The 25,110-nt window shown below is 45.5% G+C and overlaps 1 protein-coding gene across 14 annotated transcripts in view; it reads left to right on the top strand.

Annotated features, from left to right (window-relative positions):
- The first annotated feature begins 9,259 nt into the window (after positions 1-9,259).
- dlg1b (discs large MAGUK scaffold protein 1b) overlaps positions 9,260-25,110 on the top strand; it is a 99,158-nt gene continuing 83,307 nt past the window's right edge. For 4 of the 14 annotated variants that reach the window (XM_004573502.5, XM_076876659.1, XM_012915498.4 and 1 more), the window contains exons 1-2: positions 9,270-10,129; positions 13,567-13,698. In XM_004573502.5, the coding sequence (XP_004573559.1) occupies positions 10,111-10,129; positions 13,567-13,698 (151 nt within the window). In that variant the 5' untranslated portion in view covers positions 9,270-10,110. Of the gene's footprint in view, positions 10,130-13,566; positions 13,699-25,110 lie in introns of all 14 variants that reach the window. The other 10 variants (XM_076876657.1, XM_076876656.1, XM_004573503.6 and 7 more) reach the window with 8 other exon arrangements.

The raw sequence follows: 25,110 nt of genomic DNA, 5'->3' as shown, positions 1-25,110 counted from the left end.
CCAGGCTCAGGCTGCCAAAGTCCCGATTTATGCCAAGATTAATTATGAGCATGTTGTCCAGATCGGGATGAAAACTGACATGACATGTGCAGTAATCACATTACAGTTCACACACGGCTGTGTGTGGTGCAGATGGGAGGATAAATCCTGCTCGCCACATGTTTTACACGAAGCATCTGAGCCGCCGCCGCTGAAGGTCTGAAGGCTCGTATGTGTTTCAGTCGTGGTGTCGAACTGAGAACATTCCTGCAAACATGCAGGAGGAAAAGGCTTCATGTCCTTCACAGAGGAGATGAGGATATTTTCCCCTCTACATCCATCCTAAACATTCACACAGCGTTCAGAGAGATGTGTAGTTGCTGGAGGGAGCATTTTATTAAGTGTGCAGCTGCTCATTTCCATACAAAGTCAGTCCAAAACCAGTTTGAAGTGGAACATGAACTACAGCTCCCGATTTACCCATGTCGGTCCTGTCGTAAGTCAAAATCAGTATTTTTGTACATTTCTCTGAGTTTTTTACAACAGTATTTTCATTTGTTGTCATTTGTGTTTGATAAAAATGGCTTTGCTTTTGTTTCTCTGTGTTTGAAGTCATCAGGAACTCATCCTAATAACCCGTCACATGATCGCTGTAAGGCTGCAGTGGAACATTTCACAAGCTTATTGATCATCTTCCCAGAGTGGAAAATATTCCATTGATTACTCTGATGATGCTGTGCTGTTTCTTTCTAATCCACTTCACACCTCTCTTTGATCCCTCATGTATACATTTCCTGACACTAAACGATTTGCAAATCAAAACATCACAGACACTCACAGACATCTTGACTCTATCTCATCTACACATATTCATAATATATCAAGGAAACTCGACCAGAAACGGTTTAAATCAAGTTCATACTATGAATGACAAACATATTTTTAAGCATCCATCCATCCATCTTCATCCGCTTTATCCGAGGCCGGGTCGCAGCAGCCTAAGCAAAGAGGCCCAGACCTCCCTCTCCCCAGCCACCTCCTCCAGCTTATCCGGGGGAATACCAAGGCGTTCCCAGGCCAGCCGAGAGATATAATCTCTCCAGCGTGTCCTGGGTCTGCCCCGGGGCCTCCTCCCGGTGGGACATGCCTGGAACACCTCTCCCAGGAGGCGCCCAGGGGGCATCCTTGTCAGATGCCCGAACCACCTCAGCTGGCTCCTTTCGATGTGGAGCAGCAGCTGCTCTACTCTGAGCCCCTCCCGGATGGCCGAACTCCTCACCCTATCTCTAAGGGAGAGGCCAGCCACCCTTCGGAGGAAGCTCATTTCTGCCGCTTGTATCCGCGATCTCGTTCTTTCGGTCACTACCCACAGCTCGTGGCCATAGGTGAGGGTAGGGACGTAGATCGACCGGTAAATTGAGAGCTTCGCTTTTACACTCAGCTCCCTCTTCACCACGACGGACCGGTGCAGCGTCCGCATTACTGCAGCTGCAGCCCCAATCCGTCTGTCAATCTCCGGCTCCCTTCCCCCATCACTCGCGAACAAGACCCCGAGATACTTGAACTCCTCCACTTGGGGCAGGAACTCATCCCCGACCCGGATGAGAATCTTTTTAAGCAAAGATTCTTTAAAAATGTCTCATTATCTGCTGTCGTGGTTTCTCACCATTAGATCGTTTAACTTAAAACAAGATCCTGTTATAAGCTTCAAGAATACTGGGCTGACATTACAGGTGAACTGGGGAAAATCTTCCACGTTGATATAGAGATGGACCCTTTGTCCCTGATTCTAGGTCTTCCAAGTGACCGCCTAAAAGCGGCGGCCAACAAAAGATTGTATAACACTCTAACATTTGCAGCCAGGAAAAATATCCTCTTACAATGGATCAACGATAGGACTCCCACTGTCTGTGGCTGGCGCAAAATAGTTTTTGAACTGATTCCTCTGGAATACCTCACACACGTTATACACCACAGTGTGGGTCAGTTCTACGGGATGTGGCACCCCTTTTTGGACTATATTGGACCGGACCTTTCCGCTATCTTATTCAAAGGACTACTACACACGTGATCACCACCCGGGCGCTGTAAGACTGACTCACCACCTCTTGTATGTTATATTTTGTATCTTGTATTATGCCTTATTTAAGAGCTGTTGTGTACGTTTTGTGTTTGTAATGTTTTGTTGTTCTGTGTCTACTGTCGAGACACTGTCGTGTTAAAGGAAAATCTGCAATAAAAACAATGATGAAAAAAAAAAAACTTAAAACAAGATTATGTGGCTTCACATCACAGTGCTGCACCTCCACATGTTCGGACTTTTCCTGTATTTTTCAAAATCTGAAAGAAACATTCAAAATCAACAAACTTTGCACTATAAAAAATTACATCTACTTAATCATCAGACTGGCTGGAGGTTGATTTTTCGTCATTTGATGAATCAGATAAGAGTTTGTTTCATGTCTGAGGCTCGCCCTGGTTTCTGGATGCCTGGGAAAGTGACACGTTCCTGTAACGAGGTTCTCAGCAGCCACCTGAGCTCAGACGTTTGCTTTGGATCCCTGGACATGGACTTTAATCACTGAAAAATGATTATGGAAGCAAACAGATGTGTGTTTTTATACACATCAGTAATGTTATGGTCGTATTTGTGGAGGATCCTGAAACAAACTGTGCAGAAGTGATGCTCTGGGTGACGACTTTGAGATATCAGAAGTGGACTTAGTTGCTCAGTGTTGTAAACATCAGGTCATCACAGGTGATTCATCGGCTTCTGCTGCTGCTTGAAAGAAAAATGTGATGATGATGAAGAAGACTGTACAGTAACAGTGTAGTCCAGAGGATATGATTCATGGTTCCTCTGCTCTCTAACGTTATTAACAATAAGCTGACCCAAAGTCATGGGCGCTGAGGATAAGTCATATTATAGAAATCAAAGACAGGAACCTGGTTTGAGTGGAGGCAGACGGGAAACAGATCTTCAAAAAAAAGTGAAAATTTATGGAAATGAAATGAACTCCTGCAGATCGTATCATCGCCTCGCTGACAGGAACATCTGCTGTGTAAAAATCAACACAAACAACGTTACGTCAGTTTAACATGGAGCAGCTCAGAAATGATGGACAGGCGCAAATCAGCATCAACAAAGGAGGGAAACACACCTGCAGCCTGTTTCCTCCACTGTCTGCAGTTTCATTTTCTCTGACCTTCTTCACTGTTTCAGCTTCTTTATTCTTTAAACTGAACTTTAATCTCAGCGAGTCAGAACAAAAATGCAACCAGAGCCGGAAATCACTTCTACCCACTACAGAACAACATTTATAAACTTCTCATTTCTGATGTTTTCATATGATACAGACTTTAATTTGGTTAATGATCAGCCTGCAAACTGAAGTATCCACACCAGGGGGCGCTGCAGAGAGAGAGGTTAACCAGGTGCAGGTGTTAACTTTCACTGCTACAAGGACACTGATCCATAAGAAGCGCAACTTTTTATCTTCAGTACATGTTATAAGCTTTTTATTATTATTTGCAGGAGCAATACAAGGAATAAAAGTGATGCAGTCAAAATGAAATGATGTCTTTTGTCCAGTGATCGTGGAGTTTGTTAATCTGCTGTTATAATCAGCTCTACAGTTCTGCTGGAGATTATTTCTAACTGATAAGAACGTCTAAAAGTCGCATTAAATAAGGTTCCAGAGAAATGAATATTTATTTATTTTAAATGTTTTTTAAATATTTAGTTTGATTTAGAAACACGAACTAACAGCTGCTGGTTTTACTGAGTCAAAGACAGACTTTGCTTTGTTTAAAGAAAGAAATCTTTGTGTGGATCTTTCCCTCTGCTGCAGTAAAGAAACCTTACACTGAGTTTTAAACGAACATATTAAATATAATATAAAATTATAAACATATCTTACCTTAGCTCAATTTAAACGGTTATATGGCAGCAAACAGGCCTGCTGGGCCACAGTCCTGGATCACAAACACAAAACAATCTCAGCCGTCTGTCCCCCAGCGCATCATTTTTCAACGTCAGTGTTAATGTAAGAGAGACGAAACCTTTTATTATCCCGGACCAAACACCTCTAAGAAAACTAAGTAAAATGTGGAAGTGATGACGCAGTGAGATCAAAACAGTGATTTTAGTTTAAACTAAACAGTTCAAAAGTGAAACCAAACAACAATGATCCAAAAGATGCTGGATGATAACCCTCCATGTCCAAGTGCTCCAAAAGCACAAAGTGTTGTTATGTGACCTCATCGTTGCTGCTCCTGTGAACTCTGAACATCATTTCTGACCAAGCTGGAAACACGAGTGTTCAGACAGGCTGGTATCCAATTAGCATCTCCAGATCAGATACACGCAGAGACTTTCAGGAGATGTTTGCAGAAAACTCAGCGACTGCTTTGTGTCTGTTTGGACGGCTTTTGTTCCCTCATCAGAGCTGATGCAACGTTTGCTCCAATTTTATCATCGTCACTGTTTATAGTTCAGAAGACGACTGTGCTAGAGGGCCGTGAAGATGTGCACAACAACCAATAACTGGATGGACAGATGCACAAAACGATCACACAGACACTGAAATCAATCACAAAACGACCGTAAATTTCAGGTCTTATTAACAAACGAGCAGACATAAATACTGAGCTGCTCTCAGGATGCCAAATAATCATTTTGGAAGTTTCTCAGATATGTCAGGGCGTTGTTGGAAGGTTACAACATGATTTAACCCAAAACATCTGTTTTAACCCTGATTGGGTCATTTTGAGCACCTAAAACTAACCAACAGGGTGAAAGTGGAAGTAAAAAAGGAAAAATGAACCACAGGCTCATTGTGTGGACTTTGTGTCTCGCTCTGATATGTGCTGTTATTTATTGGTGGTCAGTAACGTCGTGGCTGTGGGTCAGAGCGCACAATGAGACACAAAAAACATCTAAAAGATGTAAAAATAAAATTACCAGAAGAGGCTCAGGAACCCTGCAGCTCATTCATAATGAAGGACGCTGTTAGAATAACGTGACTCCCACATCAGAATCACGTGATCTGCTCCTCTCTTCATCACAACAGTCTGAAGGTATCGGACCACGAGTCTCTCTGATTGGCTGGAGATCAGCAGCTTCTCTGGTTTCGGGTCATCGCTCCGTCTCGTCGTGTTTGAGGCGTGTGGATTGGCGGTGAGAGCACAGCGGGCTCTCCTTCTGTACTTTCATACGGCGAGCCCGGGACTCGCGGCGAGGTCATTCATTAAACATGACCGTCTAAAAATAAAGGCCTCCTCCTTTCACCAGAACGGCGCTCTTTAATCTGGGCCAGAGCTTCGAGTGGTTTGCATCAGCACACGAGAGGCGACACGAGAGACAAAGAGAGACAAAGAGAGACAAAGAGGGATGTTTCACAGCGGGAGGCGGAGGAGGAGGAGGGTGTTTCATCTTCACAGTGACCGGCCGCTGGATTTGTACTTCAATGAGGACGCAGCGCGACCTCTGACCTTACTGTGTGGAAATCAAAGGCTTAAATTCATTTTGTTTCTCAGCACACAGCAGAGGATTCATTACAGCACGTTTATGTTGGCACATGAAAGAAAACCTGGATTTACAGCAGACGTGTTCATTATTCAGCTGTCGGCTCTGTTTTCAGTCTTTATGCTGAAACATCTTAAATACCTGCTGAGGACTAAATCAGACCAAATCAGACTCAATCAGACGCTCACAGAGGGAAAATCTTTGTGTATTTCACTTAATGACAAACTGCTTTCCCTTTACTTAAAAACATGTTTGCATGATAACAGATGGAGGTCCGTGAGAGAGCGCAAACTTCCACAACACCAGCGGTCCCACCGGCAGCGTCATCGGTACTGTCAGGATCCTGTAATCAGCACAAATACTGTAAAATGCATTTGTGGCAAAAATGCACCTGAGTCCAGTTTCAGGTTGGGGCTGCTGCCCAGGGCCGTGACACAGAACTCTGGGGCCATGGTCACAGAGTCTCTGTGGGCCCCCTTCACCTCGTTCATCCAGCTGTGCGGACAGCTGCACTGATTATTAGGACATGAACTGTTAACTGCTGACAGATCTGTAGCATGTCCATGAGTCTCAGCACATTTTGACCTCCTCTGTTTTTACCATAGAGCCGTTCACAGCTTAACCACGGTTACACGTGTTTTACTTGGATTATTGAGCTGAAGAATGAATTCTTTTCTTTGTTTTCATTGAATTTTTTATGATTCCTGTGAGATAAAAAGCTCTAAAAATGTGAAGTCTGTTTTCTAAACCTTTCCTAACACTCAGTCCTCATCCTTCCCATCAGCCTCAGAGCAACCTTCACGGTCCCTGCTTCCATCATCCTGCAGCACTCAGACATCCAGATCATCACGGCACATCAGAATAACTGTAAACAGGGACATCTCAGGCCCTCCAAGGTATGGAGGCCCATCTCCACCACCACTTCCCCTGCCAGTGGCGGACTCCCTCAGACATTGGTGCATTGGTGGTTCTTTGTGTCTGGGGATGGGTGTCCGGGTACACACCGGCTCACTCTGCTTGTCGGGGCCTGGAGCCTGGGGCTCGCTCGGGCCACTTCGGAGGTGGGGTGCCCCCGGCCTCTCGGCCTGGGGCTCGGTCACTCAGGCACAGCTGGCTGCCGGCGGAGCTCACGGGCGCGTCACTGCAACTCCCCCTGGCTTCTGCTCCGCGGCTGCTGAGTGAACCCTCATCTGGGACTCTCCTCAGCTCTTTCTGGGACAGTGGCGCAGCTGCCCCTCTGTTGGTCTTCCTTGGTCTCTTGTGTTCTGGGGGCCTCTGGATGTCTGGAGTTTTGATCTCCTCCATACCTGCTTCATGCCCTGGAGGACGGGGCTGTGGCCCCCCCACACCCTCTAGCAGATCATTACATGAAGGAACCTTTTAAAAAAACAAAAAACAAGCGCGTCCATGCTCACAGGTGTACACACGGGTGATCACACCCACAAACTACACCCTTTTTGGCTCCTACCTCAAAGCACACTGTGTTCTGTTGATCTTATGTGCTGCACAATAATGTTTAATATTTAGTATTTACTGTCATATTCCCATATATCATTGTGATGTTGTTTATTCTATTACTCTTGTTCTCTTCTGCTTGCTTTCTTTTTTCTTTCTCAGCAGGTGATCCAGGTTTTGTTGGTTTTTGCACTTTATCCCCGTCCCTCTTCCTCGCTCTTTTTCTTTCCCTCTTTCTTTCTCCTGTTTCTTTTCCCCAGTCAAGTCTGTCCCGTGTTCAGCAAATGAAAATAAAATAAACAGTAAAAGGTGAATCATTTGGTCCATTTGGTAAAGTAAATCCGTTGGGCATCTTTCTTTACCTTTAGACAATAATTCTGATGAAAAAGAGCCAAACGGGACAGGCAAAAAATAAATAACTGTAAACAATGTCATTATCTTTATATGGAGTGAATTTTAAATATGTATCCAGATATTTTTGTGTTTCTGAAACCGTAGCAGCAGAGTTCCCGCGCTGTGGGCGAGCAGGTGTATCTGCAGCGATGTGATTGATGTTTTTTATTGTTTCTGGGACGATATCGAACCCACGAGTTGCAGACGTCACACGGAGCAGAGTGATGGTCCTGCAGATGTAAGCTGCTGATTCACTGATGCAGAGAGTGTACACGGGTACATCAGTGTGCTGCCTGTGCTTCATCACAGTGAACTAAAGCTAAGGAAACACATGTGACTCCCTGCACACATTCCTCTTTGCTTCTTATTGAATCAGGAAGTGCTGTCGCTGTGATGTTAAATGTCCCGTTACCTCAGAGCAGGTCTGGAGACAGTGAAGCTGAAGGCTGCCTGATGTCAGCAGATCTCACAGCTGCTGATAGCCAGACCATCCTTAGCCTGTTCGCTGTTCTTCCTTCAGAAAGCCTTCCATCACGTTGCCTTCTCTCCTTTCTCCCTTTTCTTTTTTGATGCTCTCTTTGGGAAAGCCGTGACTCACAGTGTCCATTAGCACTCAGAGAATAAATGAGCTGTGCTGTAAAGGTCAGTGTGAGTGCGGTGCAGTAAGCCACTGTATGAGCTCAAAGTGGGGTCAGCCTGATGCGTTCAGGTTATTTAGGACAAATTACTGAGAAATAAAATAATACAAACAACAGCAAAGTGGGACTTACACTTGACCTCCTCGCCACTGGCGCTACAACCACATTAAATATGGACGTAACCCTCTCGGCGTCGTCCACCGGGTTGTTTTGGCAGCTGCCGTGTTGTTTGTTTGGACTCAGCAGTGATCGTGTTTGGATCACTGCTGCTGCTGAGCGCCGTGTCAACACCTGCAGTTCCTCTAACGTCCACCAGAGGCTCCAACAGTGAGTCCGCATGGAGTCATGTTAAAAACTTAGAGCAGAAATAAACGTGTTTACAGCCTGATACAAAACGGTTTCAGTACTTCCGCTTCGTAACACCTGTACTGCCATAAATCACCTGTTTAAATTGTATTAAGTCATAAACCTGCATTGTTGGGGGCGTGGTCTCTTTGATTGACAGCTGGATGGCGACACAGGCTTGACCTCAGCTCACCCCTGACCTGGACCTGTGGACTGTGTTTGGGCAGTTGGAGCATCCATCCACTGTTTTAACAGCTTCATCAGCTGCGGGAGGGTGGAGCCCATCATGTGAAGCACAGGCTGGCTAACGGAGCCTGATGGGGTTGTTAACATGTATGTAAGTGAGCGCACATGTTAGGGAGAACATGCCATCTGCACACAGCATCCGTTCATCCTTCTTCTCTGAACTCAGTGAGAACTGAGTGAAACACAGAAGCCTGAAGCAGCCGCTGCAGATGCTTCAGGCTCTCTGAGCATCAGTGAGTTCACAGATGCAGGTAAATGGGTCGTCCAATAAGAAGCTGCCCAAACCAAGGTGTGCCACGCCTTCAGAGACTCGCGCTAATACAGGAGTGGCTCGATGGACAAAACGCCAGTTTTACCAGGTTATAATTAAACCTTGAACACAAAGGAGACACAGTGAGAGTCCTCGGGGTGTTTTGAATTCTCGCCTCTTATTTCAGCTGATTTATTTTTAATCCTTCCTATGATCTACATTTTCTTTATCTCATTGTTTTCCACGTGTGTTTGTTTTCGTTTCTATTTGGTTTAAATAAAAACAGAAGCCTGACTTTGTGTTTTCATCCATCTGTCCCGCTTTCACCTCCATCTCCTGTCACCTCTCTCTGCTTTCCTCAACTTTCACTCCTCTTCCTTCCTCTCACTTTCCCCCCCTTCACAAAGTTTATCCCCCCCGCTGCCTCTTCCCTGCCTCCTTCCCTCCTCCCTGACCCTCCTCTTCCTCCTCCTTGGCCTTGTAGGTGAGCTGCATGATTGGGCGGCAGGTCGGAGGGGTAGGCTTTTGGAAATCACATGGTTTACGTTTCCAGCTCCCTGAGTCGCCATTTTGGAGGAAAGTTTGGGAATTTGTAGACCTGGGGAGGTGCTGGAGAGGGAGAGGAGAAGGAGAAGAAGAAGAAAAGAGGAAAAAGGAGGGAGGAGGGATTTCACAGAAGTTTGACACGAGTGCACGTCGCAGGCGGGGACACGGCGGAGCGGTGCGGACCAGTGCGGACCAGTGCGGGATAAGTGAGTGTAGGTGTGCCGCCAGCCTGGCTTTGAAGTTTTTTTTATTTCTGGACGAACCCGCAGAGCTCCGGAGCCGCTCCTCCTCCACCCAGCAGCAGCGGGCAGCTCATGCATGCGCCGCCTGCACAGCAGCGGGTGTTTCCCGGACTTTGGCACACTGCAGGTCCCGCTCGGTCCGAGCCAGATCTGCACTTTTCGGAGCCAGCTCCAGAGTCAGCCTGCGCGGTGCACGCCGGCGCACACAGCCTCTCCGGCGGGGAACTACATCTGTGAGAGTCGGCAGCTCAGCGGAGCTTCACTTGTTAGCGGGACTGCTGGCTGAGCCGTCCCCGGAGGCTCGCTGTTGTTGTGCCAGTCTGCCCCCCGACGCTCCGTCCGGAGGGCTTTTGGCTCGGAGGGATTTTCTTCAGTCCTGACTTGGAGCGGTGACAGCGGCGGGTTTATCCGGCGGAACCGCGAACAAAAACCGTCCTGTGTGAGGACTGCATGCGGCTGAGGCGGATCTAGCCGAGCCAGACCACCACCATGCCAGTGAGAAAGAAAGGTAAGCCGCTTTCACTTCACATATTAACTAGCAAGCTAGCAGGCTAGCCGTTCAAACTCCGGCTGCTCCTTCGCTTAGACACACAGGACTCGAACAAACACGGGACACGCAGCGGCTCACACGCCACACGAGCCGAACACGGCCCACACGGCTCGCTTTGGCCCTGCTGAGCTGAGCGGAGCCGTGCCAAGTCAGGTGAAGTCAGTTAAAGTAGGAGCTAGCCGGTTAGCCACTGCTGCTAACCAAGTTGTAAATGGGGCACCTTGTGTGGAGAACTAAAAATAAACTCTAATATGAATAAAATATTCACCTCGTCCTCAGCAGTCAGCGCGCGATTTAGGAATATAATGAACTGTAAAAATTTAGAAAAATATTCTGAGTTAGTTTACACGTTATTAACCGTGTATAACTGTACTGTTATCCCGGGAAAAATAAAGATTGTGCCCGGGGCGGTGGAGGCAGTGAGTTAAAGAAAAGCCACTTATTTAAGTCAATGAAAGATTCACCTCGTTCCCAGCGCTAAGTGCACATTTCATGAACTAGATGAACTGTAAAAATTTAGAAAAATGTTCTCATTTAGTGAACTCATTCATAAGTACGGAGACCTCCACTTTAATCCCAGGAAAAATAAAGATAATTTCAAAAGCCTTGCAAATGGTGCGTCAAATGCCTCCTAATTATCCATAGTAATTATGTTTAGCCTCCCTCAGTATGAAAAGACAAACATTTTAATGATCGTTTTTTTTCTGCAAACTGCAAAAACAAACCTAAACTGTGCCATCAGTGTGGATGAGTCACTGCACAAAGTATTCAGTGTTTCAGTGTTTCAGTGATTGCAGTTCAGGTACAGCCCAGTCTGAGCTCAGGTGGGCTGCACCAGCAAAACCACTGCAGTTTAAAAAACGTTGCTTTTATTCAGTGTAAAAGCCTGAACTACGAAGACATCACTGCTGTATTTGTCCCTCTGCATTAAAAACCTTCACCGGTGGAGATTTTCTAACCAAACAGCAGCATTTTGTGCCTTTAACAAATATTTAAATATAGAAATATTAAATCCACACACACACCCACTCCTGAGTGAAACGACACGGACATAAAACGTGTGTTTTATTGGAAAGTGTGAGCTGTTAATCACTGTCTTGAATAGGACCGTGTCCATTCTGGTCCTCGGGCCACATATTTGACAAACCTCATGCAGCTGAAGGACGGAGAAAGACATCAGCTGATACTTAAATGAAGTCTTTTAAAGTTGGCAGCTTCCATTGTAGCTCACACCACATAACGCACCAGCGTTCACCATCGTGTATTTAAGCTCCACGTTTTAGCGCTCACAGCGACGCGCGCAGATATGTTGATCTGGGTCAAACCTCAAAGACCGACACTAACGGAGAGAATTTAATTTAAAGCTGTTAATTGGCTGAGGTAATTTTCTGCTGTTTAGAAACTGACATGTGGGCTGTGAGGTCAGCTGTGAGGTCAGCGTATCAGGCTGAAGCATCAGGTCAGCTGAGGGTTTGTAGGCCGTCACAATCTGTCTCAAACTTTCACTTCCTAATAAACCAGAAGACGGAGGAGTGTGATATTAAATGTCTTCTGCGCTGTGACACAAATCGCCTGGTTTATGTTTTATGTTGTATTTCAAGTTCATACTTTCAATTAATGTGGCTTTTAAAATGAGATCTGTGGCTTTCCACCTCAGCTACAGTGTTACACCTTCTAACTCGGGCGTGTGTGCAGGTTTTCAGCAGCCCTTGAAAAGCTTTATTTCTTAAAGCTCTTGACCATAAAGTTATTAAAGTTGGTGTCTTTGATTCGAGAGGTCTTCATTCAGTGAAACATTCGCTCTGAGCTTGAGTTAGACAGTTTTTGGCGCTTTGTGAACGTAGACTTGGTTCCTTCCTGGATGTTATCAGTGAACAGGACCCCGAGGCTTTGTGTTTCGGGCAGTTTAATGCTGGCAGAGTCTCTGAGACACACTTTGGCAGATATCAGGATCGTTACAGACACTCGAACATTCGTGAGCGAGGGGACATTTATCGACATCGTGTTTCTTTCATCACGTCACTTTCGTGATGGCTGAATGTTCAAACGCGTATCGATAAAACCGTTCAGTCACACAGGCCTGGAGACGGGAAAAATAGTATTCCTAAACTGACCAATCCAACGTGACGAAGCAACCACAACCATGTTTCCGGTGCAGCGTCCTCTCTGTGACCGACTGCGACACCAGCAGCCTGCCGCCAGCACTTCCAGCTCCACGTTGTTTTATGGTTTTGATGGTTTTATGTCTTAGTCGGAGTTTTCTCTGCTGGTTCCAGCGTGAGCCGAAGGATTCAGGCTTCTTGCCTAAATTAGGCTTGAAACAACAATAATGAAACCAAGACCAGAAGCAGGACGCAGCGAACTGCCAATTCATCTAAATCAGTGCTGACGGAGGCGAGAGGCCCAACGTGCCGCCTCCTCGGGCTTTGTGTGTTTTATTTACAGGCGAGACTCACAGCCAATCAGCAGCAGGCATGAATCAAAGTGAGAGAGCAGGTTAATGATGGTAGAAACAACAATGTGATGGTAAATGTGTCGCTGTGTGCATAACTGTCCAGGAAGCTGTCTGTGTGAGGTTCTTCTGTCCTGTAAATGATCCAGTTAATTAGAAGTCGTAAGAGTCACATGACATCGCTCAACAATAACGACCTCGGTAGATTCCTTCGGGTTCTGACTTCCTGAAACTCTGCGCCGAGCCGACGCTCTCGCTGCCGTGCTGCAGTCCCGCACTGACCTTTATTTAAAGCTGATTCACCAACAAGTAAACCAGCAGAAATGTGACCATCCAACAGAGTTACAGTCAAAGTCCTGAATCTTCTCCACGTCCAGCGATGTGAAGCGTGTTACTGTTTGCATGTCTGTGATCGATCGGTGTTATTGGACGATGATCTGCATTAAAATGTTTAGTTGAAGCCTCGAATTTAAAACAAAGCTCTGAATGAAGCCTTCGGGTCATGATTTGAGGCGACTTTCTATTTACTACTTTCAGCTTAATCATTTTATCAGATTTGCTTTGGTCTGAATGTGACTGTCAGCAGCAGACATGTAGTAAATCTGTCCTTAATGCTTCCCTCTGAGCCGAGCCTGATACTCTGACCTTTATACTTATCCGCTGGGGAGAGGCCTCTTTAACTCATTTATACTCCTTTAAAACCTGCCCGCAGTCTTAAATGCATGCATGTTTGGATTTTTAAAGTATTATTTCCCTCTCCCGGTGCGTGCTGGCTGCCAGTGCAGCTCAGCGTTTCAGCACAGAGGGATTATTTGTGCCCGTCTGACGGTTTGAAGCGGCCCTCTGCTGCCATCTCGTCTCAGATCAGTCCTCGTTAGTCGCTGAGCCTCGGCTCTGTCGTATCCCCGGCTCACCTCTCTCGCTGCTTCCTCCTGTTGTACAGACGCACAGCGAGCGCTGCAGCTGCTGGAGCAGTACCGGGCCAAGCTGAACCACACCGAGGACCGGCAGCTCCGACACTCCATCCAGAGGGTCATCGACATCTTCCAGAGCAATCTCTTCCAGGCTCTCATAGGTACGGTCGCCTCTCTGACCACAGAACACCTCACACGGTTACCACACATCCTGGAAACAGGACGTCTCTAGTCCTGGAACATAACCCTGGAAAATAAGGACCTGGCCTGATAAAGGTTTCACATCACAAGAAGCAGTCTTTGTACTTCAGCAGTTTGTCACAATCTTGACATGAGAACACTGAGCTTATCTGTAGGTGACACAACCACAGAGTTATTTAACCCTTTAAGCCCATCGAAGCGCGCACGCTCCCATTTGTGTACACAGCACATAAGCTAGCGCAATCATTTTTTTTTTTTTTTTTTTTTTTTTTGCATATGAAACCGGAGGAGTTGTACTTGCATAACATGCATTCAACTTGTCCCAGGTCGCAGTTTCCTTTTACATATGGCTTTGCAAAAATCGCATAAAAAGCGCTTGTGACATCAAAAACATCACAATCCAGAAGCGCGCTGCTGATCCCATCAGCTGTTCATTGTTTTTTTTTGGTTTATTTTGATGCACATGCTGTTTTTCTTTTTTCTTTGCAAATTGTGCACAATAATGTTCATTTTAGTTTTTGCTGCAGTTTATAAAAATGAGTTTGCCTCAAAAATGAAACTGAAGATGCTCAAAATAAATTTCCTGTTGTTGGAAACTATTTTGTGCAACGTTTGCATTTACAGGTTTGAGGGACAAACCTCTGAAGTTTCTGTAAGGACAACGATTTTCAATTTTGTTGTAGTTTATTGCACTTTTTTGCAATTTATCTAGTTACTGGTGGACTTAATCGTTACATCTTATTAAAATTTCCGATATAACGGTTGTAGTAATGTATAACATTACTCCCAAAAATGTCTCTACAGCATCTAAAAATATTAAGATGAGCTCTGGTGGACCTGGGTCTATGGTGGGCTTCCAAACCTGGGAAGAGTTTTGGGGTATTTTTGGTATTTCTTGTTCACATGTTGTGTAAAAATGTGTGTTTACATCATGGATCTGAAGATGTTTCAGTGTCTGTTTGCCATCTGATGTGTCATCAATCCTTTAATATTATTGTTGTCATTATTATGATGATGATGTTATGGAGGCACTTTTGCCACGTTCATTGTCCTCCTCAGTGTCAGAGCTGTTTGATGAGTCACGCTGAGGTTTCCACTAACAAAGAGCTTTTAAAGGATTTGTTGTTTTGTGTTTTATTAAGTGAACAAATATCAAACAGCTGAGTCGGTCTGTGAGGACCTGACATCATGTCTCTGTATGTTTTTGGCGGCGCAGACCGTTATTGACGGTGACGTTTCCCTGAGCTCTGATTCAGCTCTGCGGGTGAAAGTCAGAGACAGAACGACACGGACGGGAGGAGCAAAGCAACAATGCAGATCAGTGTTGGGTCCTCGCAGCATCGTTTGCACATGTGCAGCTCGTTCGTGTCCAAGTCAGCTGGCCTGCAGTTAAATGAACGCGCTGCGGCCGCTCGCTGAGGAAAGTAGACCCAAAACATTACACACGAATGAAATGTGAGCCACACATGAACAGCATCCCTCACACACCGCGTCTGATTGGACCGCTCTGACCACGTCCACGTAACCGGAGTTGATTTTTGAGCTCTAATGTGGAGAAAACCACTAATTAAATCCTTTATTTAAAGTCAAATATCACATGATAATTATCACTGAAGCGATAATGTGCTTCCACCTGCAGGTGACCTCTGACCTCGTCACGTTTGTGGGTCTGTAGGGTAGAAACGGCCTCGTGACTCGTGGCTGCCTCTGCTGTGAGGCGTCACAGTGGGGCGAGAGGCCGTGAAGTTCGTGTTTGTGTGCAGAGCTGTTTTCTGTAGACTCGCACAGTTTTACTGGATCAGGGTCATCATATATCAGCTCTGCATTGTTGCTAATTTACCACCTTAACAAGCCGACCTGCAACAATTTAGCTGCGACTAAACCCTGAAAACTGAGTGCAGTCTGAGACGTGTCCACATTCATTTCATCCTGACATTATGCAAAGCGATGAAATCAAACAGACTGATGCTGCACTGAAACCTTGTCGGCTGATAAGATGTTTATGCTTATTGTGTCATCAGCTTTGTGCTGATACATCTTCAACTGTGTGATGAAGAGCTTAACGACTGATTTCAGTCCTCTGATGACCCGTGTGAAAGAATCGCGGTGACATCGTCGCTTTTGGCTCCAAAACAATAACTCTCTGTGCTGCGGGAACATTTTTTTATTTTTTGTTACAAAACTCGTATTTTGCCTCGTTTGAAAGGCACCTCTGTCCATCACAGAGCCGCTCCTTCACCTCTCCCAAAAAGTCCACGTGCACTCGTGGTTCAGTTTGGCTCGAGATGATGAAAATAGCCTTTGATTAAAAAAAGAAAATCCGTGTAGAGCGAAAGCTGTGAAATGTGCCCGACTCCCTGCGTCCTGCCCTCAGGGTCACCTGGGTTCCCTCTAATTTTCGAGGAGATCCTGTTAAACTAAACCAAACCTGCTTTTTGTCCGTCGGTTTTCCACGGAGTCACATCCTGATACTCTGAGCCAACTCGGCCGGAGCAGCAGGAGCTCAGCTCTGAGTGACCGAGCCCAGACACACAACACAGATCACAGTTAATACAACGTGGGTTTGGTTCTTGAGCAGCTTCTGTTCGCAGTCCGAACATCAAAGTTTAGATTGACCGTGTCACACCGACGCCTCCTCCGTCCATCCAGCATGGATGAACCCAAAGTGTGCGTGTGTCACGTCTTTCACAGGGACGCCAGGTTGACGTGACTCACGAGCTTCACATAATCAGCTGTCAGGCTGTGATAATGAGACGGCTGAGCTCCTAACGAGCTCCTGGCCGTGGACGTGTTTCTCCACAGTGCACCAGCGTGTCGGCCTCTGCTGTGAATATCGATTAGTTTTTCCTGCAGACGGTCGTTTCATTGAGAAAAACAACAAATCTGTTATTTAACTGTTCGCCTCTCCTCTGTAATTACGGCGAAGCAGAAGTCGCCCTGCAGGTTTGCAGATGTCTGCGTTTCTCTGATGTTCTGCCAGCGTCATGTTTCTCTGATTGGCTGTCGCCTCGCTGCCGGCTAACGGGACTCTCCGAGTAAACGCAGAAGCAGCTGCAGGGTTAACGGACGCCGAGCAGCAGGAATGTGGTCCGATGTGTTTGCGTTTCCCAGGAACGACTCGCTGAAAGACTCAAACACTGAGTGTGTTTGTGCTCCGGGACTCGGCAACAACAGGAAGTCTTTCTGGACGTTCGCTTTAACTTTTTAAACTTTCAGGCTTCGGTGCTGCCTTTCTGTCGGCTCACACGGCTCTGAGTGGGCAGGAGCAAGCTGTTTGTAGAGGTCACCCTCAGTGTCCTGCTGCTGCATCAGTTTGGACAGCACTTTCACCTCCTTATCATAAAGCAGCAGACAAAAGCGTTCAGTTTGAAGCCGAGCATCACCATCTTTGTGTCACGAGGAAAGAAAACTGTCACAGATTAGTCTATCGTTCCTCCTCCGTGTTTCCTCCTTTCATCAGCAGGAAGCTGAAATGCTGTCGTGTGATTGGTGTAAATATTCCTCAAGTATAATTCGAGCACGGCGGCTCGTTTCCCTCAGTCCTGCGTGTCCTGCAGCGCCGCTCTGTCTTCATCACTAATACATGAGTGGAGATCATCACTGGCCTGGATCCTGCCTTCCTGCGTCCTCCGCCTGCACGTTTGCTCTGCAGCTTACAGCCGAGTCACGCCACGCTCACGACTTTCTCATTCAGTGTGTGGAGGTGGTCTCGTCGCTGCTGGGTGCTCAACGTGCGATCACCTCCAGCTCCTCTGAGGATGTTTGTGTTCAGGTGTGAAGCAGAGGCCGAGTCTGTGGTCGTGGTTTCAGTCTGAAAAGGGTGGAGTCCCTGCTCCAGGGCGGGGATGAGCTGCTGCCTCAGGTAGAGGCGGGTTGGTGGACGCTCTCCTGATCGGCTGTGATTAAGACAGAGCTGAGTGTGAAGGCAGAGGTGCTGATTTCCTGGTCGATGTTCCTAAAGAGGAGGAAATAATGGCCGGTGTTAGAGGCAGAAATGAGCTCGTGTTCTTAGAGAGATGAGCTGAACAGGAGCCTGTTAAGGTGGACTGACAGAGATCATGTGTCCTGTATGTCGCTCTGCACGTCCAGAGGAGCTGGAAGATGTGGCTGATTAGATGATGTTTGAGTCTTTATGGCATCAGAAGAGTTTTCCTCGTCTTCATGTGTCTCGTTTGAAACCCGCCTCATCTTGTGATGAACTCCAGCTCCTCCGTCATGCAGCTGGGGGTCCTCGTTCTGGTCGGTGTAGCGGCTCACCAACCAGTGCCTGCTGCAGGCAGAGAAGAAGAGAGGGTAATGGTCCCAGTCCAAGGTGGAGCTGAGCACGCCCAACCATGGAGCGAGACTCTGAAGAGGAACCTGAATCACATCGAGGATCAACCAACCAGAGACCGGCTGGGACAGGCAAACACTAGACAGGAAGTGCAGGGCTAGAATGACTAAGGGCTGAACTTTCAAAATAAGAGTGAGGAGATGACATCATTCTGTTGCTTGGATATAAAAATAGGAAGTGAAATGTAAACTGTGGTAGACGATGGCTGGACGAGCAGCCCGAGTAAAGTCTGTTTTTATGAAACATCTTTTTTTAATTTATTAATTTACAGTATGAGAATACAAAACTTTAGGTCAGCATGGAAGACATACACAGTCTCAACATTAGTATCTACTTACATCATGGTAATATTTAATTGTTCAGTACAAAAGGACTACACAATAAATTTTTCCCAGAGCTTCTTGAATTTCTCAAGCTCAAGTCTAAGGACAAAAGTAAGTCTTTCCATTCCAAAAATTTCTTCCACTATCCCAAACCACTGGGCCCGAGTTGGAGGGTCAGCCTTTAGCCATCTTCGGGTTTTGGCCTTTCTGCTGCTAGCCAAAAGTATTTTCAATAAATAATTATCTTTATGTGGAAGCGCCGTAGGTAAATTGCCAAGATACAACGTATCAAATGAATAGTCTATTTTTATCCCGACTATTTTGTGGCCATCTCCCCCTAATATGGCTGGATCCTTGGGCAGGCCCAGAAGACATGACAATGGTTTGCCATGGGGGTTCCACAACCTCTCCAACATAGGCCCTGGCTCTGTGAGCCTGTTTGCCGAGCTGTGAATTTAGGAGTGATAAAAAATATCACAACATTTTTCCAACCAAACTCTCTTAAGGACCTTGAATTTGCAGTGGTAGCCTGAGACTCACATATTCCCCACCAGCTGTCCTCTGATATTTGTGAGCCTGATTCTCTCTCCCAGTTTTGCTTAATATACAGCGTAGAGTGATTTTTAGAGGCTTGTATACTTCCGTATATTTTTGAGACCAACTTTTTAGAGTACCTTTTTTTGTATGCCTCTTGAAAGATATGAATTAGGTTGTATTCGTTTTCATCTCTGAATAGTAACGTCTTGTTGTAATAGTCTCTAACTTGCAAGTATCTATAGAAGTCATGCTTTGCCAGTCCGTATGTATCTGAAATAGTTTTATAGCTTTGAAATCCCCCGTTTGTTGCTAGTGAACAAAAAGAAGTAATTCCTCTCAGTTTAAAGGTTCTGTTTAAAGGTCCCATCCAGCCTGGCAGGCACAAACTCCGGGTCATAAGCTATCCAATTCAAGGTCCTAGCCTGTTCTTCTATTTGTAGTTTCCTCACTACCCTGAACCGTAGTTTCAGGGTGAACTGGGTCAAATGGTTCAAATTTTTGTAAAAATTTTCAGCTTGGTTTTTATTTCCTAAAAGAGACTGTAATGGGAAGTCTAATTGAGTAATTTCCATGGTTTTCCATTTAGCTTCATGATTCGGGGAACACCAGTTTACCAGGGGTTTCAGTTGTGCAGCATAATAGTAATCTTGTAAGCACGGCAAAGCTCTCCCTCCCGTCTCTTTTTTCAGTTGCAACGTTCTGTACTGGACCCTCGGTCTTCTGCTGTTCCAGATGAACCGTGAGATCCATCTATCCCATTCGTCAAATTGTTTTTGGGGTATCTCCGGGGCAGTGACTGGAAGAGAGAGAGAATTTGTGGCAGAATGTTCATTTTAATTATTTCTATTCTATTACTCATATCCATGGGGAGGAGAGACCACCGAGTCAGATCTTTGTTGAGGGGCCATAATTGATTTCATAGAGTTTAGACATTTTATGAAACATCTTATCTGTGACACAAAGTGAGCTGCTGAGTATTTGAGGATTAAACCTGTGACGTGTTTTTGTTAGTCCTCCGTCACACTTCCTCTAATCTTAGCTCTTTGTTTTGGCTCATAGAAATAATTCCTGCCGGCTTTCTCCACACTCACGGGTCTTTGTGGGGTCTTGGTCACGCACACAAGCACCAAAGGTTTCCACATATTCAAGTCTGTGTTATCGTACTTCAAAGGAAATTAATAATTTTTTTCTTATTTATGGTAAAAATGTGATTCCTGCTGCAGTAAACGAAGCCCTGCTTTGAGTGATTAAAATATTTCCCGCTGATTTTCCTGTTGGGGGAACGCCGACGTTTCCCCCGACGACGGCTCGGTTTTGATCTGGTTTCAGATCGATAAGCTCGGAGCCGAACGGATGGCGTGTTGCTGACAGACGTTCTCCGTCTCCGCTCTTTATCTTCATCAGATTATGGCAGCTGCAGCTTATTAATGTTGATTCTCCGAGTTTCATGCAAAGCGCCTGTTTAATGAGCTTTCTGCAAGCCGCACTGATCAAAGTTAATTTGTAATTTTAAAGACGAAACATTTTGTTTGGAGAAGTCTTCACCACTGAGACCATCGTGCAAAAATAATTGGACCCAGCTGTATTCATTACGTTTCTTTCTGACTGACATTAATATTTAGGTGGTGTGGAAGGATACTGGTGTAGTAGATGCGTAGAAAAACGTCGAGTCAGTTTATATCAGGACAAAAGCCTCAAATCCTGGTTTTAATCGTTTTAATAGTTTGTTTTTTAGTATTTATTTATCTATTTATGTGTGTTTTATGAAGGGGGCTGTGAAGAGTTCCTTTTGGGACATCGGGGCTGACATGAGATGCTCTGTGGGTCGGTGTGTGTCTGTGTTTTGTCCATCTTTCCTCTGATTGGCTGCCCCTCGTAAACAAAGCATTTGAAGAGCGGGTTGGTGGGGCGACTTAAAGGGGTCGTCACCTGTTCATTTGCAGCTTCATATTTGTCTTCTTGGACACTCCTAGGGTAGCTTTGCATGTTTGTCTTATACTGGGCAGCCAATCAGTTCATCCCTACATTTAAGCTAACTTTATTCTCATTGGCTGCCCCTCGTAAGAATGTGGATGGGGCTTCTGAGGTGAGCTTTGCTCGTACTTTCACTCGCCTCATCATTAGAAGCTTGAACATTCCCACGAGAACAGCAGATACGTGACGGGAAGACGAGAAAACTGCGTCGACAAAAGGCTGCAGCTTTGCTCAGCGCATGAATCCCAGTATAGAAGACGTACGCCTGCGGTTTTAAATTACAGCGGCTCGAGCAGAATTATAACCCGGTATGATCTTATAATCCACAGAGAGGTCAAATGCTAGATCAGGAGCTGCAGTGTTGGATTAACACTCTCTGTGCTGCTGAATGAGTTTTCTAACGTGGCTCTTTACAGGGAATTTCCTCAACTTATAAATAAATAAATGAGTGGAGAACAATGGGGCGGGTGGTGGGGGGCACGGGGATGTCTGGCAGGGAGTTTTGGGTCCTGTGCAGGGAAGGATCTCACTAACCGACCCCCACTGAAGACCTGCAGGCATCACGTCCTCCACAGACAGAGTTGTACTTCCTCTTTGGGACGTCTAGACCAAAATACTTCATTTTGCTCTACAAGGGCCTGATATCCACTTCCAAGGACATTATGCTGCCACTGTGCTATCAAAATTTAAAACCAATGTCCTCATATGTGGATCTCAGGTAATTCTTTGTTTTGACATTCATCGGGTCCCAATCAGCCCAAATAGCAAAGGAAAAATAAATATGCATGCCATGAACGAGTTCGGGTCTTAGGAGGTTAAAGCTCTGTCATCCACAGCAGCGAGTGAGTTTGGACAGAGTCGAAGCTGCTGCAAAGAGGTGCGTTTGATTCATAACACAGCACAAAGGAAACGAGCAAGAAAATAAGTCAGTTTGTCCGGATTGTTTTGCTAATCTTCAGAAGGAAAATAGTCATTGCATGTAGCAGTCATGTTTGTGGAAGTAACGTTAGCATGTGTCACGTGACCTCGGCATCATACAGACTTCCTGTGACGTCGTCTGTGCAGCGCGATGAGGAAACCTCGTGTTAATGAATAAAACTACCGCCGTGGGTTTCAGTCGTTCTCCACTCTTCACGCCGTTTCCCGTTTTCCTGCGGTGCTTTAGCATCGGTCAGAGAATCGGCTCCACCTGCCGTTTGCCTTCATCAACCAATCACCTCTCATTCAAGCAGCTGCGGGCCAATGAAACAAGTGCCTGCATTTGAGCTGGAGTTTACATTTAGAAGCTGAACTCTGCCGTCGTGACTCATGACCTTAAGTAATAATCACCTTCATCCGTCTGACTGACGCTGCCGAGCTTCTTCCCAATCTCCTTCCTCTGGCTCTGCGTGCCCGAGGCCTGGGCGTGTTTGTCACGCTCACCCTGACGTCCCAGCATCCCTGATGAAAAATAGATTTCTGCCACACAGTTTTCCAATCTGCCAACCCCCCCTTCACCAAAAGGAGACGTGTGCAGCAGGCCGAGCATGGTGTAATCCCTCTGTGGACACGACGATTACCCCCGGTCCATAATCCACCCCCCACCCCCGCCGCCGCTGATTTGCAGAGAGCGCGAGCCGCCAGCTTCAGTTTGTTTTCCTTCTCATTCTTTCTGTTCAGACCGGCTTGATTCCTCCGTCAGAAACAGATGGCGTCCCGCGAATCTTTTCAATTTAATAAATCAACATCGGGTTTTCAGCCCAGAAGATTTGGATGTTATTCTGCCGCTCTGAACTCGGCTGCTTTTGGCTGCCCCAGAATTTAGGTTTCCAGTGCTGAAGGTCAAAACTGCGACTCTATTATATTATAATTAAACCAAGATATTCCCGCCTCAGAAAAGCTCAGGTGGAAGGAAAAGCATCCAACTTGTGTCACGTTATAAGATGTAAACTGTGGATTTTCTGAGTATTTCACAAACTGGAAAATGGAGCTTTGACAGACCAAAACTAAAGTAACTTAACCTACCAACCACTGTAGGTGAACCATGACAGTAGGACGGGGCAGCGAGATGTGCTGTAGTTTTTTAAAGTCACTCGGACTCTAACATCAACATCACGTTCCCAACAACACTGCACAGAGTTTTGTTTCCTGGACTTTGAGTGGAAACATTTTAAATGCATCTTCTGTGTTTTATAACTGATGTGAGTTAACCCTTTAAGACCTTAAGAGCTTATCTTTATATTCTTTATATTCTTACATGCTGTGGAGCCATTTGTGGGAGTATTTTAAGTAGCTATACAGCAACACAACCGTTATAGCCCAAATTTTGATAATATGTCTGCATTAAGTCTATAATAACTACATAAATTGCAAGAAAGAGCAATAAACTACAGAAAAGTTAAAATCTTTTTTTTTTGTTTTGGTTTTTTTACACATATATTTCTATTTAGAGAAATTTTATCCCTCAAAACTGTAAATACAAAAAAGTTGCACAAAATAGTTTCTAACAACAGCAAGTTTATTTTGAGTGTTTTCATAGTTTTATTTTTGAGATACACCAATTTTTATAGACTGCAGGAAAAATAAATATTATAATGCAAATTTGCCAAAAAACAGCAACACAAATAAACTATTTCCAGCAGCGCAATGTGAGTTCTAAGCATCCCAGAAAATCATGAAGTCAACATGAGTTTTAAAAACACCAGTACAGGCTTATAAGGCCTCGAAGGTTAAAAAAACTGCGTCACTTCCGGTTCAGCCAGGTCATGGCGGACATGGGATAGTTTGGGCTGACGTCTGTTCCAACGTAGGAAATGTTTTGAACAGCTGATCGGATCAGCAAAGCGTGTTTCTGGAGTATGTTTTTGTTGCTAGAAGGGCTTTTTATGCTGTTTTTACAAAGCTATATGTGGAAGGAAACTGTGACCGAGGACAAGCTGATGGCATAAGATGTAAGTACAACTCCTCCGGTTTCATATGCAACAAAATTTATTGCACTAGCTTACGTGGTTGCAGAGCTACTGGGATTTAAAAATAGTTACACAAAACGGAGCGTGCTGCTCTGACCGGCTTTAAAGGGTTAATGTCGGTTTGCTTTCATCTTTGCATTGATGATATTTTAGGTTCCCTCCAGGAAAAAGTGTTTATACGTTTGGTTTGATGTGCTGCTGTTTGTTAGCAGGAATAATGGAAATGATCGGAGTCAATGATCCGGGAATGTTTGGACAGATTGTGCCGTAGCAGGATTTGGCAACATCGGAGACCTGGTGTCCTCGCAGATGCAAAACAGCCTGAAATAAGAAATGTTTGTACAACTTTGAGTGAATGTGGAGCTGCTGAGCTGCTCCCGATCGCGTCGTTAGAAACACAGAGGAAACGTTTGCATCACCTCTCAGTTCATTGTGTGATAATTCTGCCCCTCCTTTGTTAAAGCCGTGAGGACCACACACTGAACACAGGAAATCTCCACGTCTTCATCTCCTCACACAGCTGCACATTTAACGTGTACGGTCACGTCTGTGAGTGCGTGAGTTTGTCCAAACCACGCCTTTATCGAAACCAGCTCGAGTCTGCTGATGTTTCTCAGCAGTCCGTTTGCAGGACCAGGTCTGCCTCAAGGATCCAGGCTCCTCTGATTGTGGTTGTTGTTGTTTGTGATTTGGGGAATAATTATGATGATGACGATGATGGTGAAGCTTTATTTGTCACTTGCAGTTGCCTGCAGTGAAATCGGACCTCTTCAAACCAAACGTACATTACACAAACATCACGTCGGGTAGACGGGTCAGAACAGGTAGCATCAAGAAACACAATGAAATGTTCAACACAACAAATTCTGACTGAAGCTGTGATAATTCAGCAGGTTTAAGAGGCCTCGGGCTGCACAGAGACGTGGGAATAACACGGCGCCGGCTTCTGAAGACATGACGATATGTTGAGTCAGATCAGTTTTAAGTGAAGCTTTTGATGTTGCATTTATAATCTGGACCTCTGCGATCCTCCCGACGTCACTCACAGAGGCCGCGGTCAGCGAGTCAGAGTTCATGGGATGAAGCACACGAACACCCAACGACGTTATTCGGAGCATCGTTATGAAACGTGAATCTGATTATTTCTCCTCAAACTCGAGCCCAGTTTCATCCTCTGGAAGCTGAGTGTTGTCGTTCCACTTGTAGCTGCACCGTCAGCTGAGGTGACGCTGAGGAGCTTACAGTGGTCACGAGGCA

This window comes from Maylandia zebra, linkage group LG18 (assembly GCF_041146795.1).
Source record: "Maylandia zebra isolate NMK-2024a linkage group LG18, Mzebra_GT3a, whole genome shotgun sequence".
Taxonomy (NCBI): Eukaryota; Metazoa; Chordata; class Actinopteri; order Cichliformes; family Cichlidae; genus Maylandia; species Maylandia zebra.
This window is presented reverse-complemented; position numbering and strand designations above follow the sequence as displayed.